Source organism: Dunckerocampus dactyliophorus, chromosome 13 (genome assembly GCF_027744805.1).
Source record: "Dunckerocampus dactyliophorus isolate RoL2022-P2 chromosome 13, RoL_Ddac_1.1, whole genome shotgun sequence".
In the NCBI taxonomy this organism is placed as follows: domain Eukaryota; kingdom Metazoa; phylum Chordata; class Actinopteri; order Syngnathiformes; family Syngnathidae; genus Dunckerocampus; species Dunckerocampus dactyliophorus.
Window position 1 is genome coordinate 24083310 of NC_072831.1, and position 16483 is coordinate 24099792.

A 16483-nucleotide genomic window follows, 5' to 3' on the forward strand; every position below is an offset into this window, starting at 1 on the left:
CCTTGTTCTTAAACAGCGCCTTGTACCTGTCTGAGGAAGGAGATGACTCTCTGAGTGCCGTACTTGTCCATATCGGGCAGATTGATCTCGTCACAGAACAACACCAACCACTTGCCAAGCTGTACAGGGGCAAGTACCACACCGTTGGGGGTGCGGCGGTACTCGCAGTAGTGGTCAAAGGTCTTGAGCAGCAGTTCTGGGGTGGTGGCGCTGGAGAAGTTCAGTCCAACAACCTGGGAAAAATGATTGAAATAATTCATAACAATACATTAAATTCTAATATACAGCGAGAAGGGGAAAAAAGCATGTTTCTCACCTCCATATCAGGCAAGGCCCTGAGGGCGCTAAACAATGTCATAGTCTTTCCAGAGCCAGGAGGTCCACACAGCACCAGTGGTTTGTGCTCTGCCAGCCAGGTGTACAGCAAAGCCTCGTGGCGTACAGTGTCCAAGGTGGGGACCACGACATCCGGTGAGGCCACTTTGTGGGTCTCTACCTCAATCTGGGGCACCTTACCCTGCCAAGACTGCCACTCGCCAGAGATACAAACCTGGGAAGAACAGACAATTTGCTAATGAGGCAGAAGAAAATGGCTATTTACGTCAGAATGTCATAATGGGGAGAAGGTGTGGGTGATTTTGGGGTTCAAGCCATCAGTACCTCATAATCAATAATGGGAATGTTGGGAGCAGTGGGGAGGGGCACCGTGGTGATGCGGCGGATGTATTCCCCTAGCTCAGCCCTCATCTTCAGCCGTCCATCGCCAGAGAAGGACCACAGCACGGCGTAGATTAGATACCTCTGTGGAAAAACATTAACAAAAAAAGACGTTTCAAATTGTTGTCCAAGACCTTGGAGCCTTACAGTGATCACACAGCTGCAGAGGGTACGAGACATTTAACGTAAAGAGATGGAGACAAATGCTTGTATATGTGCTGAGCATCAGGACAAATTGCTGACAGAAAAAGTGTGAGTGCTCTGGGCGAAGCTACATTTATTCAGGTGTGCACTTGCTGTATTGCTGTGAGATCATGCTAATGTGTATTAAGTTTGTCGTTTATTTTTTTATTAAGTGACTTCAACACAGGCTTCATTGTTGCCTTTTCTTTGTTGAATTTCCTGATGAGTTACAATACACACACTGTTGCATTTGCAGTGTAAGCAAAATCAGAGTATTGTGTACGAAATAGAACTGTTGGAAATCCAGCTGTAGTAGAGGTAATTACAGCTTCCTCTTATATTTCCCAGAGTTGTGGAGGTGCTTAAGTGGACAATACACCCAGCGCTTAAATGAGGCAGATGACATACCTGCATGTATCGCTCGAGCTGATCAATGGGCATTGGGAAGTCAGGGTGGTTGTTGTTGTAGAGCGCCACGTTGCGGCAAGCCTGGTGCAGCATGGAAAACAGTGAACCCAAGCAGCGCAGGCGGGTGAAGTCCATGATGTGCTCCATCTTGGAGGCGTGCTCCAAGGCCTTGATGACGAGGCCAGTGGAGGTGAAGTAAGGCTGCAAAATGGCGGCGGCGTCACGCTGGATCTGGTGTGACACAAACAAGTTGTCTTAACATTTTGACATTGTTGTAAAAGATTTAGGAGGTTATACCTGCAACATTGGCGAAGCAGTCTCCTCCTCATCCTCTGTGCCCTTCCTCTTTCTCTGAGCCTCATCCTCACCCTCATCCAGCGGGATGCTGCGAATGCGAGCCAGGAAGTTGTTGAAAATCATGTCTGTGCTGAGCACATCCTCGCTAAACCACACCATACCACAACGAGAGACTGTGGCCAGGGTGGCATACTTCAGGTCCTGGACCTCAAACATAACACGCACCTGGGGAGGAGGAGTAAAAGACAGGATTGAAAAACAGATTGGGAAAGTAAGAGGAGAAAAAAGGGGGAACTGGAGCTGCTTTTACATTCGGTGGCAAGCTGAGACGCTCTCCATTGGGCAGCGTGAGCAGTTTATTGTCATCTAAGACAGAGTTGAGATTTTCAACCCACTCAGGGTCCACATCCCCATCAAAGATGATCCACTGGCGCTTCTGTAGTTCACCTCTAACATTGTCAATAATCCTGGAAGTCAAAGGAAATAGTTTACAATCACACATTCACAAAAAGAGACAAACTCACTTCCCTCTCAGCCACTCACTTTCTTAGGATGTGCGTGAACAAGCCATCGGTCCATTCGCGGGTGTTGGGGTCCAGTGTTCCATACAGGTGGTCCTTGCTAATGGCTTTGGGGTCAATGATGTGGGCCACCCCTTCAACACCCTCCAGCCTCTCCAGGGCTTTGAGCAGCACCCTCCAAGCCATTGTCTTTCCACTACCTGAAGGTCCCACCATCATGAGACCATGGTTGATCTGTGTTATCTGGTACAGCTGCAGCACCTAATAAGCAAATCATACAACAGCATTTAATGCCTTATCATGCATTGTGATGGAACCGTGTAGGGATTGGCACATCAACAGTGATGTATTTACCTTCTCCACCCACATACTGCCCACGTCATCACCATCTCCGTAGGTGAGGTACATCTCCCTGCACACCTTCTTCAGCTCCTCCCTCAGTGCAGTCATCTCTCCACGCATGTACTGCACTCCGGGGAAGACATCGGACAGCAGGCTGAACAGAAGAGGAATGTCCTCTGCCACTAACTTGGGTACCATGGTCTCACACACACTCTGGATCAGAATCTACAACAACAGAAGGTCATATTTAAGATTCAAGTACTTTCCATATAAATTGCTTCTTTTTGGTACTTTTTTTTTAACCTCTTGTTCAGGAAGGTTCTCTGCAATCTCATTCTCATCTACATCTTCTCCACGCTCAAGCTTCTCCCTTTTGATTCTTTGGATGCGCTCACGCTTCACATTGCCAGCACTTATCAGAACGCTTTTGAGAGCTCGGAGGCCAAAATCGTAGTGACTTTGAGAGGACAGCTGCTCGTCACACAGCCTAAAAAAAAGGTAAATATTAGGAAACGGGATTCTCTTAAATGTAGTTTTTCCTCACACGAGAACATACTTGAAAAAGGGTACGATCTTCTTGGCGAGGATCTCGGCCGTGCGGAAGCCCTGAGAGTAGAGCATGACCTGGGCGATGAGCTGACGGTCCGGTTTCGTCATGGCCAAGCTACGGAAGAGCTTCTTCAAGTTGTCGGGCAGGTTGGAGCGGCCAGCATAACCAGGATTCATGGTGATGAAGATGGCCATGTCTGGGCTCACCTTCACCTGCTTGTTCAGGAGCTCTGTGGTGACCGGCACACCTGGAGAGATGACAAGAGATCGCATTTTAGCGTCATTTGTTCCATCGTCTTGAGTTAACAGTCTTCCCTCGCTACACCACGGTTCGAACATTACTCCCTCACTCTATCGCGGTTTTTCAAAAATTAATTAATAAATGATCACTTTCCTTGTTAACTATGGCCTATTATTAGCAAAAAAATATTGAAAGATAATTCATATGTAGTATTCTGGTCACTGTGCGTCAGTAATGACAAAACATTGATGAGCCATGGCATTGTCCGACATAAGAGTGGAAAAAAAAAAAAAAAAGTTCTCCCATTCTGTTTGGAAGTTTTTGGCTTCTTTCTTTGTCCTTTCCCGCTCCGTTTGAAACTGTTAAATTTAGAATAAATAAATTGGCACACGCGCACAGGGAGAACATGCAAACTCCACACGCGGAGATTTGAACGCAGATCTTTCAGGTCTCCTGACTGTGCAGCCAACATGCAAACCACTCGGCCACCGTGTAGCCCCGGAGCATTAGCAATGTGGTGCAAACAAAGAATAATAATAGGAGTGTAAAGGTCACTAAGGGGTGTTATTTTATGTTTACAGGGCTTTAAAAATTATTTTAAAAAAATTATTTACAGGTTTTCTATGCACTAACTCATAAAATATTCAGTTTACTTATATTGAATCCCACTTCGAGGAAATTCACTTATGGTGGTCAGGTCTGGAACCAATTAACTGCGTTAAACGAGGGATGACTGTATATTTAGTTTTCCACATACTCCTGTCTCTGTTGGGGTTGCTGTGTTCCCTCAAGGCCACCTGGATGTACTGGACTTGCTGGGAGACTGCAGACAGCATTCTCTCCTCCAGACGGTTGAACTCGTCAAAGCAGCCCCAAGCTCCCACTTGGCACAGACCCACAAAGATACGACCCATGGCCTAAAAGGCAAAGACGTACACAAATGATTTACATTAATACAGCAGATTAATCTTATCTGAGAGGACAGTGTCAAAGGTGTGGATGAGATACAGTTTGTTTGTTGTTGGGTTTTTTTTTAGTATGTTTCATACCTGGAAGTCGAATGTCTCATCACAGTTGAAGACCAAGACAAAGCGGCCAAGTTGGTGGCCCAAAGCTTTCACAGACTCAGTCTTTCCTGTTCCAGCAGGACCTTTAAGACGAAGGAACAGTTTATAATAATTTTATATTTAAACAAATGTTTAGTGGGGAAATAAAAAAACAAACAAACAAAAAAAGCATACCAAATGGTGACCCTCCAAGGCGAGCTTCCAGAGCCTGAGTCATGGTCAGGTAGCAGCGGTCAGTCAGTGGAGTCTGGACGAGCTTGTCCTGGACACCCAGGTATTCAAAGCCGTAGTTGAACTTAGCATTTGCCATCTGGATGGATAGCTGCTGCAGGACGTCTGTCTGCTTGGGGTCAAAGTAGAAGCGCATCTGACTGAGCCACTCGAAGGACTTGGGGTTGTCAATCTTGTTCCTGATCAGAGTCCTGGTCACATCACGTTGGTGCACCAGCTCTGTGATCTGAGAGGCAGAAAGATGTCAGACTGTGTCCCGCTGTCAAAGAAATATAGTTGAAGAGAAGCATTCTCCCTGACCAGGTGTTCCAGCTTTCTCCTGCGAAGTGGTGGCTGTTCCATGAGCACAGTGTCAGCCAGCACATTGAGCGTGGCCTCCACGTTTGACAGCACACCCTGCATGGGGGTCATGTCCCCACCACCAGAGACTGTTGTCAAGGCCGACTCGATGTTCTCAGACCAGGCAATTTGGGTGGAAAGCACCACCAGCTGAGCCTGTGGACAGAAGATAAAGAGGCCAGATTGCATGCAACATTATTGAAATAACATGATCAGCAAGAGATCCAACCTGATAGCGATCAATCCAGTTGATGTACTGGCTCAGATCAACAGCAGTGCCCTTGTTGAAGCCCGTGACCTCTGTGACAGACTCTGCTAGCAGCTTGGCCAGAGTCACCCTCATCTCCTTCTCCACGAGCGTCAGCCACTCATTGATCTTCGGGTGCTCCGTGATGGAGACGGGCGTCTTGTAGAGAATCTCCTCGCCCTCGCGAGAAGATATCCCCAGGACCTCAGTGTTGTCCTCGTTGAGCAAGATGCTGGAGACGCCCGCAAACATCTTCTTGAAGTGCTTCTGCAGCTTGGCCACGTTCTTGCTGTTGCCGATGATTTCGAGCAGGTCCTCGTCTCCCACAAAGTAGAACCTGGAAGAACATGTGTGTTACATTTTTTATTTGGACAAACTGTTTTACAGCATACTACTTGTTAGACCATTGTAAATAGACACATTTACTATCAGAAAGGTAAATCTAGTTGTTCACAGTCGTCACAGTGCAAATGTAATAACAGCTCTGACAAACTGATAACTTAGCCCCTAGTAATCCTCTAAAATAGCAACATGGAGAACAAGGTAATACATGTTTCCACAAAGCTCATGATGTCATCAAAGCATTTACATTGAAAACCAACCTAATTCATAGTATCATGGCTAATTTAGCTAATTTTGAATGTGTAACTGTATGAAAATATATATTTATTCAGGTTCTGATCAAAACATCACATTCAAAATCCAAAGTTGTCTGGACTTGGCAAAGTAACGGCAAACTGCTTTCCTCTTTGCCTTCAATACAATGTAGACGTGACATTCTTGGCCAAAAGGGATATTTACAAAAAGCTTATAATAAACCCTGTGTTCATTTGTTGCTGGGCTACACACTTTTAACCAGACAATACCTTCCTGTAGCAACCGCATCCATTACATTGGGACTTTTTAACTACTTCATGTATTGTGAATGTGTTTTTATTTTTGTCATTTTGTTTCTACTTCTCGGCAAGTTGATGAATTGCTGAAGAATTCTGTCAATTGTATGGCATTGAGCACAGATTAATAACAGTGTTTTCATGTATATTAAGGAGTCCCTACTTTGCGCCAACCAGCAGAAGCACTTCTAATTAGTGAAGTACAACATGATGTCAAGCTATGGGGAGTTGTGCTACATCCACGCGAACCTCCGCAATTGGTAGCGTTACTTTGTTCAATACTGATTCACTGGTTGATAATTTTCCCAGCCAAATGCCATTTTACCTTGGGAATGATGATCTTTCCCTCTCCAGGTATTCTCCCAGGGCTTTCTGTATTTTCCCAAGAAGGTCAGCCAGTCTCTCCAGGGACCTCTGCACCCCTTGTATGTTCAGCACATCCATCACCAGAGGAGACTTGGTCACTTTCTTCATCAGTGCCAAGAACTCAGTGCTGATACTGTAGAGACCATTCATTTAGAATTAGGCTACATGTTTAATATTGGTATGAAATGGTTCTTTGGTTCTTTGCTTACCTCTGGAATCTTTGGGTTTCCACTGGCAGCAGATGTTTGATGTCAGCACTGCCTGTGAAGATTCCCTCCAGGTAGACCCACCGGCGCTGGACATCGATCCAAACATCAAACAGAGCCATGATGCGGTTGAGCTTGTCCTCCCAGCTGAGAGCGTCCTCCTCAAACACCTAAGAGAAAGATACACGAACAGTTTTTGATACAGGAATGAATCAAAGTAACAAACTTTAATAAACATTTACCTTGTAGTAAGGAGACAACTTCATGGCAGACACGCTGTTGATGTGCTCTTTGACCTTGTTAAAGAGGTCATCCCACCCTCGAATCAGACGACACTTATTTTGGTAATTCACCAAGTCGAGCTCGTAGGAGTTCCACACTTCACGGATCTGGAAACCAGCACAGACTTATTAATACTTGGAACTTTATAAGTGTAATGAGTGTATTACACTGATAGTGCACCTGTTTGAGGAACTCCTCCAAAGCCATCTCTCCCTGTGCGACCAGGAGGACATCCTTCACCACCATCTCATTCTTTTGCAGATCCACATCCCATATCTGCCCCAGGGTCAGTTCTGACAGGACCCAGTTGACATGTAGACGCTTCATCAGCTGTTTCCAGTGGCGGTCCTTCAGAGCTTCTGACTTCAGCTCAATCACCAACATGTTCACCTGTTAGAAGTAGCACAAATGATGCTTACAATTTCAGTTCATAGTAGTTATCTTCTTGTACGTTGAAGTACAAGAACTGCCTGACCTTGAGGTATCCCTTCAGCAGCCTCTGGACATACTCGTAGGAAGCATACTGTCTTAGTCTTGCTTGGAAGTTCTTCAGCTGGTTCAGAAGAGCATCCAGACTCTGACGAAGCTATAGACACAAAAAGAAAATTGCAATTTTTGTACGCATTATCTAAGATGCTGAATGCTGACCATTCATGATACTTCAAACACTAGAGCAACAGCTATTAATGCAAATACCTCGCCTGTTACAGTATATACTTTTGTTGACTAGGCACCCGGCAACAATAGGAAGCCAGGCAGTTGACTGACTAGAGGTGTTAATTGGTGCATTTACAGTCCTGCTCATGTGTTACCTTGCGAGGTTGAACAGACACCCATGGCTGCTCTTTCATCTGGTCAATCTGCTCCCACACCTTTGACAGCTCTGACCACACCTCCTTCAGGTCATGCAGCTCCTCCAGTGCCACCTACAATCATTACAGCCGTTAGATACTGCTCTCAGGTAAGAAACTAAAACTGATCTTCACAATTACATTCTTACCTGTACCCTCTCTTCACTGCCGCTGAGCAAGCCAGTGTCTGTGAGCTCCAGGGCCTCTTTGGCACGGGCACACTTCTCTCTTTCAACCTTCAGACGCCCAAAGTTGCCTTCATAGATGGTCAGAGACTGAAGAGCCTCCTCAGGACGCAGGTTACCCTGATGTACAGTGCATATATTATTAAAGAATTAGGTTTCCTTGCTGAAAGAGCTTCATTTACGTTCACAGTTTTCCCCAGTGTCTCTTACAGCGACTGGTTTGGTCTTCTCCCAGTCGTTAAGCAGGTCGGTTGTGCGGTTTTCGACAGCTTTGTCCTCCTGGACGATCTTCATCTGCAGGTTGGCCACCTGCTGTTGGATAGCAGTGTCCTTGCGCTTCATGATGTCACTGAAGGCCCCCCACTCTCCTTCAATATTGTCGATGTAAAGCCAAGATGGAGGGAACTGGAATCTCTGCTTTTCCAGCAGTCGCTGCCCATTACGGAACAACTAAAGGAAGACAAAGGAGGGGGAATTCTGTTTGTAAATTGCCTTTGCACTCGGAGACACATTTTGTGCATAACTATGTACTCACATCCACATTTTTTTCAAATTGTTTGATTTTACGCTTCAGCGTTTGAACGTATGTGATGAAGTTGACGGCATCTGATGTGCTGGCTGTGTCCACGGAATGTTGTTCAAGGTCCTGACGGGACTGAAAAAGGAACAAGAAAATGTTAAATGACTGGGAATTTATTTCCAATGGCATTGATCTCACAATAATGCCTTGTTTTATCAGGATATACCTTGGAGATCTGGGCATGGAAGTCCTGCATGTTCTGGCCCAGCATTTGACCAAACTTGCTGAGCACCTCTTTGTGCCAAGAGTCGTACTTCAAGTTCACCTTGGACTGGACCTGATAACATGGAATAAATAACATTGAGCGCACAAGCAAATCTGGTAAGAAATATATCAATTCTGATCATACAATAGTGTTCAGCCATATGCTTTCATAAAATTGTTATTTACCTTGCCATAGTCTATGACCACCGGTCCAAACTCCTTTCGTGTCTCTGCGTTGTCAAAGGTTCCACGTGCTTTACGGATTTGGACTAGAAGAGCCTGCCACTTGGTGAGGTCTTCGCCCAGGCGGTTGTAGATGTTCTCAGCCTGCATGTCCCACAAGCACTGGTACTGCAGCCACACCTGGACAAAGGCAATATGGTTGACAACATAAATAAAAAAGGGACTCAATGGACTGTAAGCACGTAAATCCAACTGATGAAAATGATATTTACCTTGACATACTGCTCCACCTCACTGACAATGTCTTCCACTGCATTGTAGGCCTCCTCCAAGGCCGCAGGCCCGTCAGGCATTCTGGTCAGAGCATTTCGATAGAACTTCTCCTCCTCTGACAACTCATAGTGGACCCCAACCTGGTGAAGATGGGCAGATTTACTTGAATAAAATAAAATGAAAACCTAAACCTAAAATTTGCAATGAAAGCTCGTTTATTTGCCTTGGCAGAGACCTATATGAAAATATGTTTGACCTGGTATCTCTGGCTCTGGATCCTTGGAAGGGAAAGGATGACCATCTTCCAGGAAAACATCTCTTGGTAGAGCTTGTAGCGACAGTCTTCAATAGGAGGGTTAAGGTAGATGACTTGGTTGGTGATCCTCAGCTCGTGGACAACATTCTACATAAAGCAAGTGTTTGTGTTTTAAGGGTGAAGTTTGCTGGCAAGAAAAAGGGTGACTTGGTCATAATGTCTACCTTGATCTTGGGCTCGCCTCCAGGTTTGTGGCTCACTTGAGGAGCCTCTGTGTCCATGTCCACGTCAGCTTTGTCCTCCACTTGGCCACCAAGCACCTGGGTCCAGGCTTTGAGACCAGCTTGCAGACGCACTCCGAGGATACGCTCAATCTATGCAAGTAAACGATTGAGGTCAGTCCAGTACTTTTATACCTAACAACAGAATTTCTCCCCACTCACCTCAATGTCTAGCTTGTTGACCCAGATAGGTAAGTTAGAATAGGAGTGCAAGTTGAGGTCATCCACAGCTTTTTGGACACGATTGAGGATGTCAGAGAAGGTCTTGTGGTCGAACATACAGGTGTCCAGAGAGCGGACCTCCAGGTCTATTTTCTCCTCTATCAGCAAAAGGTCATCCACCTGGAAACACCAAATACAGTCAATGGAAAGTACTTACGTGAGTCACATATTAAATCCTCCATACTGACTTTTTCTTGAAAATTGAAGACAGTCTCAGCCAGCCTCTGAACATAAGGATCCAGCTTGTAGGACTCCCACACCAGAGTGATACCCTCAGTAATGAGGGCCTGAACCTCTTTCTTCAGCCCAGCCACGAGGAGGGAGATGGATGACCTCTCCTCCACCTTCTCGCAGGTGCGCTCGTATGTGCGCACGCTCTCGATGAGGGAGATGGCAAATGGGTAAAGCTGGTTAGCCTGGTGGGCTTTGTTGACGATGGCCAGGGGCACGCGGAAGCTCAGCCACTTGAGATTGCGCACCTCTTTAGACAAGGTGATTATCTCAGGGAGGAAGTTGACTTTGAGCTTCAGCATGTTTCCTGTGCGCCCTCGCGCCCGGGTGCTCTCGATAGTGAAGATACGTCCAGACACGCCGAGGTTCCGTTGCTGCACCTGGTACAAAAATTTTACAAATCATTCAGCAAATGTTTTATTTTTCTTTCAGTAAATCATGAAGCATCCTCTTTGTACCTTGCGTGCCCAATCATCAAAAATCTCCTGAGTGTTAAGCTTCGCCCTGAAGCTATCACCATCCTGCTTCAGCTTCAGGCCCTCCACGTGATTCTCCCACCCCTTACCAAGAACATCCTCCACCCTCTTCATGTATGCTGTCAGCTGCCGGTCGATTTGCTTGGCCCAGATGATGGATCCCGACACAGGAGGCAGATCTCGCACGTGGCTCATCTTGCACGCCTGGCTCTGAGGGTACTGCACCTTGAACTTGTCATGCAGCGACTCGATGTCGTCCTTCACACGCTGGATGAGCTGCGTCTGGTACTCGCGGATGGCGCCGCGGATGTGGGGCCTCACAAAGAGCGCGTTGAAGCGGGAGAAGATGCGGAACATCTCGTTGGCGTTCTTGGCTGTTCCCAGCTGGTCGCGCAGACGGGCAGTGATGCGTGTCTCCACTCGGTCGATTCGCTCGTCGTAGCGCTTCATGGCGGCTTCCCAGGCTTCCATTCCCTCCTTGGACACATCCAGGCCGTCGACCTCTTTGACATTTTCATAAGCCAGGTTGACCTCCTCAATAGCATTGGCGTCGGCAGCATCAAAGAGAACTCCGGCTACCTTCATGTCCTGAGGCTCCACGGTCTCTCCTGGGGCATGTTGCGGGACGGCTGACACCTGGAGATCAATAGGAGCCATTAGATTACTGGAAAATAACTAATAACTTATTAACAGACTGAAACACGACCGAATAAGTGGCTGCCATCAAGATTCAAAAACTAAATGGAGCTTTGAATGTCCTCTGAACTCAAGGTAGAAAAATTTTATATGCAAACTCATGGGAATAAAATTTGTATTTATTTATTTATTTTGCTGGATCCTAGCTGAAAATCTGCTAAACTCCAGTGACAACAATAACAGACAAACTCAATGGTAGATTCTGATTAAGCTTTTTTTTTTTTTTTTTTTTTTTTTTTTTTTTTTTTTTTTACAATTTTTATCAATTCAATCATGCAATCTATGTGTGGAATGTTTGAAGAATCACTACTATAATTTCCAGACTTTTGAGCGCACCGGAATATAACCCACGGAATGCATGTAACACAGCTGGTCAAACAGCAACCTACCACAAAGTCATTCATCGCTGTCTTCATCTTCCTCCTGTGCAATAAAACCACTAAAGTTGTCTTCTTCAGTGTCAGAATTGAACAGCCTCACAACAGCCTTCTTCATCACACACTGTCAGTCTCTCTCCCTCTTTCATTGTCGCTCTGTCACTTTCATCTCAAGGCAAACTAACCCATGAGCTTGTACTGTCCTACTTCATCACGCAGTAGTCCAGCCTTTCAAAACCCATTAGTGACAGTGGATTTTATGACACTGCTCCTTTGGGTGTTTTCAAAGATGAGGGTGTGTGCATGAAGCGCAAAGTGACTGTTCTGATACATACGATGTGAGATTACACCGTGACCATAAATTAGCTGCATCACAGTATAAGCAGCAGGGTTCAAAGCATGAGAAAAAGTAGCTACTTTTACACCGGAAATTACAGTGCTCACCACGAAAGAGCAGGCAAAAAAAAAAAAAAAATCAGGCTAAATAAAATAAATACAAATATAGACAATAAATGTTCTGACCTGAGGCCTCAACACACGAACAATGACGGCCCTCAGCTGCTCGTGCTGCCTCCTGAAGCGCCTCATGTGATCGAGACGAGACTGGAGCTTCCTGTGGGCGGGGCTCAAACGCCACACCATCTTCAGGTTCTCCTCCCGCTTCCTCTTCACAATGTCCCTCAGAAGAACCTGAAGCTTCTCGTACTCGTCCTCCCAGGTCTGGAACACCTCGAAGCAAGCCACCATCACCTGTGCACAGCAGTTAAAATGATGATATAGGATTTATTTAAGTAGACAATGGAGAAAAGTGACTGAACCATTAAAAGCTAGTAAAACCTTTTCAAATTCCTCGTAGGCAACATGCATAAGCTTCCTGGTGCCCAACACCTTCAGAAGCTGGGAGCTCAGGTCTCTGGAGATGGCCTCTACCAGACGCAGTGCTCTTTGAATCGGGTACTTGGTGTTCCTGATCTTCTTCAGGTGGGTGAATATGGCCATCAGGGCCTGGCGGATCTTATCCAGCTCAGAGGCGGAGAGCAGGTCATTAAGGGGAAAGTCTTTCATCAGAGGATTATAGTCATTGACTGTTTCCACCGCCTGTTTCAGACCTATGATGGAATACGAACAGAATGGGAAACATGCATTAATGCGACTAAAGGTCAAGTATGTAAATTGTGGCATTTAAAAAGGTGTCAACTAACCAGTGTCTGTGTCAAAACTGACGGTAGCATGGAAACGTTTGCCATGTTTGAGGATGTCTAGGGTGAGCAGAACCTCCGGGCTCTCTCTCTTTTCCTGGATCCTGTTGAGAGCCCGCTCCAGATTGAGCCAGAAACTGATCTCCTGCAGGGCTGTCCCTGACGCTGGGTCACGGTCCAGCTTTGTCACCTGGAAGTGGATTGCAGGAAAATATGAATGAGGGGTGTTGACTGCAACCTCTGAAGTCACATAATTTCGACCATAATTTAGGGGAAAACATATCTTATGATGGTGACTCGCCATCATGGATAATGTCACATGAGATTCAAGGCATGTGCTTTGCTTTTTCTAAAAAAGTGGTTAACTTCTTTTTACACAAGTAAAAATAGCCTTAGTAGCATCCGAGCTGTAGCAGAAGAACCGCCATTTAAGCAATAATTTTGCTGGCCTTGATATACTGACATGTGCATGTGTGTTTGATTTCCTCCTTTCTCTACCAAACAAGTCAGCATGACGAGAAGGAACATTTGTGTGGGGAAGTATTTCCCTGGTGGACCGCTCAATTGTGGTGTAATGTCATCAGAAACATGAACCTCCCTCCCAAACTAAACATGTTGATACTACGGCCTGAAACAACGGCGAAAAACTCTTCTTACGGAACGTGAATGGAAGCCTGTTAGGTTTGTTTCGTTTAGCAGAGCACGATAGTGCAGCTGTGTGTGTGTGTGTGTGTGTGTGTGTGTGTGTGTGTGTGTGTGTGTGTGTGTGTGTGTGTGTGTGTGTGTGTGTGTGTGTGCGCGACTCAGGCTCTATGAACATTCTCAACACGCACAATACACTTCCGGCCTTCAAAATAAGGCTTGCGCAAACATCATAAGGATGTCATAAAAAATATCTTATATTACAACTGGAATTGCAATGGTGAGTGCGTCTTCCATATTTTATATATATATTACTTTCTATGGGAAAACTACCAACTGTGGTCTAAATTTGACATAAAAAGCAACAACAAATGTGTCTTACTTTCTGTATCTCCCTGATCCAGCGGTTGACTCCAGACTGCAGCTGGTTGAGGAAGGTGGGGTCCTCAACTTTATCCCCGAAGTCGGTGACTTTGGGCTTCTCCCCACGCTCATAGCACTGCTTGGCAATGTTGGTGATGATGGGGTGTATGAGCAGGCTGATCTCGGGAATCTCAATGTTCTGCTGCAAGTGGAGGAGGCCCATTTCCAGCTCAGCAATCTTTTTCTCCACAGAAGGTGCCATTTTATCCCCATCTCTGCGGACAAATTAAGAAATGAGTGTAACAGAATTACTTCCTGCTAGGTCAAGCATCAAATCCAGTGTTTCCCATACATTATTATTTTATTGGCGGCCCGCCACGAATAAATTTCGACTGCCACAAATAGATAAATTGCCACTTTCTTTTTTTTTTATTTTTTTATTTTGCACTGCCGTTTCACCCTTGCTCACAAAGACATTATAATGGGCCTGTCGGTGTAGCCTATCATGACAACTCTGTACAGTCGATGGCATCATAACTCCACACCTCATACGCACATACCACAACTGACTTGGTCGTTAACCTGTTCCTCAATACAGTATACTGTAGTGAGATATTAGATGTACAAGGACATGTACATTATATTTAAAATCATCCACACTTACATGGAGCCTAGGAAAGATTGTTAAAATCAATATAATAAATAAATCACCCGTGCGTGTTATTAGGCACACATACATGTCTACCACCACACAAAAAAATACACAACACACAAATTCATGTTTTCTTGTTAAATAAGGTTTAAAAACATGAAATAATGTTGCTCATTTCTTATGGCACAGACCGAAAACAAAATTCTCTGTGCTAGTGTTACCTGTCCAAAACTGAGCCAGAGGTTTTATAAATATCCACTCTAGCTGGAGTTTTGCAGCATGGCCAATTTCTCTTTCTTTGCGTTTTCTCTGCGAATTTCTCTTGGAGATGACTTAAGTATCTACTATGCAAATGAGACAATCACAGCCCCACATATACTGTAGCTTGTAGTCCTGTGGGAAACACTAAAATTGCTCTTGAAATCACCTGTCCGCCTTTCCAGACTCGCGGATGTAAGACTTGAAGTAGGGGGCGACGGCATTGCTGATGAAAGAGTGGAGAGTCTCATAGGGAGAATCCTCGCTCAGGGTCAGGACTCGAACTTGGGTCGATATCGGCTTGTCTGCATCGATGACAACCGTCCTCTTGATCAGAGCCAAGCTGTGGGAAGGTAGGTGTGTTCAAATAGTGAATCCAATGACGAGAACTCATGTAAGAGCCACAGACTCACCTGTTAGACTTAAGCCCATAATGGATGTCAATGTTAATGTTGTAAGTGATGCACTCCTTCTCTTCCTCTCCTTCATCACCAACATCCTCTGCAAAAGAAACGGCCATTATTATTACAAACACATAATTACTACACTTCATTTGTGGTAGCTTGAAGTAAAGGGAATATAATGCTCTCATTGACACATGCTAGTTCACATGATTGGAATCACCTTTGCAGCATGACTCAAGTGAAATAATGGTTCTTTTCATTTCGATTGAGTTTGTGAGTTGTTTTTTTTAACGGGTTTGGATATTGGCGTTCTGCAGCATTTTCCCGTTGAGTTTTTTTTTTTTTTTTAATGGTGTTTGTGTGGTTTGGTTATTTTCTGTGTTTGAAACATTTGGACGTTGCTGCGCGTGGGCCACCGTAGATAAGTAGTGCTTAAATTCAGCTGGCATTGGATGCAGGCTGCAGTAGAGCAGAAACAAGATGCAGACTCATTGCTATCACACCCAAAGCGGCGCAGCGTTGGTTTCCATTCACAATAAATGAGCTATATAGAAAAATAATGACGCGTCATGGTTAGCAACGCCCCTGTCATCTAGCAAACAGGTCAAATTAAACCAGTTTATATGCAAGGGATGGGTTTAGCGACCATAAACACACCACGTACATTTCTGCCCACTTATGTAGCTAGTTAGCTAGCTAGCCGCCCAAATGACTAGGTTAATTTACCTTTAAGCGCGCTTCTTTCAACCAAGATTGTGTGAACTTGGGGGTCCCCCAGAAATTTCCTCATTTGCTCAACGGTGCTCTTCTCCTCCAGGGAGGTTTCCAGGGAGGCCGGGACCTCGCCGCCATCTTCCAGGAGGAGCGGGACTAGTTTGCGAATGTGCTTTTGCAGCACCGACGTATCTGCCACCGTGTGAACCGCCGACACCTCCATTGTGCCGGTGTTTTCGTCTCCACCGCCTCCGTCAGACATTCCTTAGAAAGCGGTGAGAAACCACCGGGAAAGGTTGAACAACGAACAAAAGAACCTGAACACTGAATGTGCAAAGCCCCTGCGAACTACTGAAGCTTGGGCGCTGCTGTCAAATCGCCGCACTTCGGACGTCAGATTTATTTGCGCAGTGCATTGTGGTACTTGTAGTTTAGATGGAGAACATGTATGTACAGCCACGTCAGCTAAAACTACATTACCCAGAATGAAAATGGCAACGGCTGATTTTCGCTTCTGCGTGTGACCACTAGGGGAAGAAGGGCGCTG

General features: G+C 45.4%; 1 protein-coding gene across 1 annotated transcript in view; it reads right to left on the minus strand.

The window, feature by feature from the left end:
- The window catches only part of dync1h1 (dynein, cytoplasmic 1, heavy chain 1), a 38355-nt gene extending 22026 nt beyond the window's left edge, over positions 1-16329 (minus strand). Inside the window, exons 1-39 of the mRNA XM_054796110.1 lie at positions 15949-16329; positions 15232-15319; positions 14988-15161; positions 13928-14183; positions 12907-13093; positions 12542-12813; positions 12227-12454; positions 10614-11267; positions 10113-10535; positions 9865-10044; positions 9646-9795; positions 9422-9568; positions 9165-9305; positions 8896-9072; positions 8672-8782; positions 8461-8580; positions 8136-8375; positions 7890-8045; positions 7702-7815; positions 7365-7475; positions 7070-7279; positions 6850-6996; positions 6611-6777; positions 6361-6534; positions 5125-5479; positions 4857-5051; positions 4500-4782; positions 4308-4408; positions 4016-4175; positions 3025-3265; positions 2772-2955; positions 2481-2693; positions 2149-2387; positions 1916-2072; positions 1606-1830; positions 1309-1539; positions 661-801; positions 317-550; positions 27-233 (exon numbers count right to left, since the gene is read on the minus strand). Of these exons, the coding sequence (XP_054652085.1) occupies positions 27-233; positions 317-550; positions 661-801; positions 1309-1539; positions 1606-1830; positions 1916-2072; positions 2149-2387; positions 2481-2693; positions 2772-2955; positions 3025-3265; positions 4016-4175; positions 4308-4408; positions 4500-4782; positions 4857-5051; positions 5125-5479; positions 6361-6534; positions 6611-6777; positions 6850-6996; positions 7070-7279; positions 7365-7475; positions 7702-7815; positions 7890-8045; positions 8136-8375; positions 8461-8580; positions 8672-8782; positions 8896-9072; positions 9165-9305; positions 9422-9568; positions 9646-9795; positions 9865-10044; positions 10113-10535; positions 10614-11267; positions 12227-12454; positions 12542-12813; positions 12907-13093; positions 13928-14183; positions 14988-15161; positions 15232-15319; positions 15949-16198 (8043 nt within the window). The 5' untranslated portion in view covers positions 16199-16329. The remainder of the gene's footprint in view (positions 1-26; positions 234-316; positions 551-660; positions 802-1308; positions 1540-1605; positions 1831-1915; positions 2073-2148; positions 2388-2480; positions 2694-2771; positions 2956-3024; positions 3266-4015; positions 4176-4307; positions 4409-4499; positions 4783-4856; positions 5052-5124; positions 5480-6360; positions 6535-6610; positions 6778-6849; positions 6997-7069; positions 7280-7364; positions 7476-7701; positions 7816-7889; positions 8046-8135; positions 8376-8460; positions 8581-8671; positions 8783-8895; positions 9073-9164; positions 9306-9421; positions 9569-9645; positions 9796-9864; positions 10045-10112; positions 10536-10613; positions 11268-12226; positions 12455-12541; positions 12814-12906; positions 13094-13927; positions 14184-14987; positions 15162-15231; positions 15320-15948) is intronic.
- Positions 16330-16483: the final 154 nt, after the last annotated feature.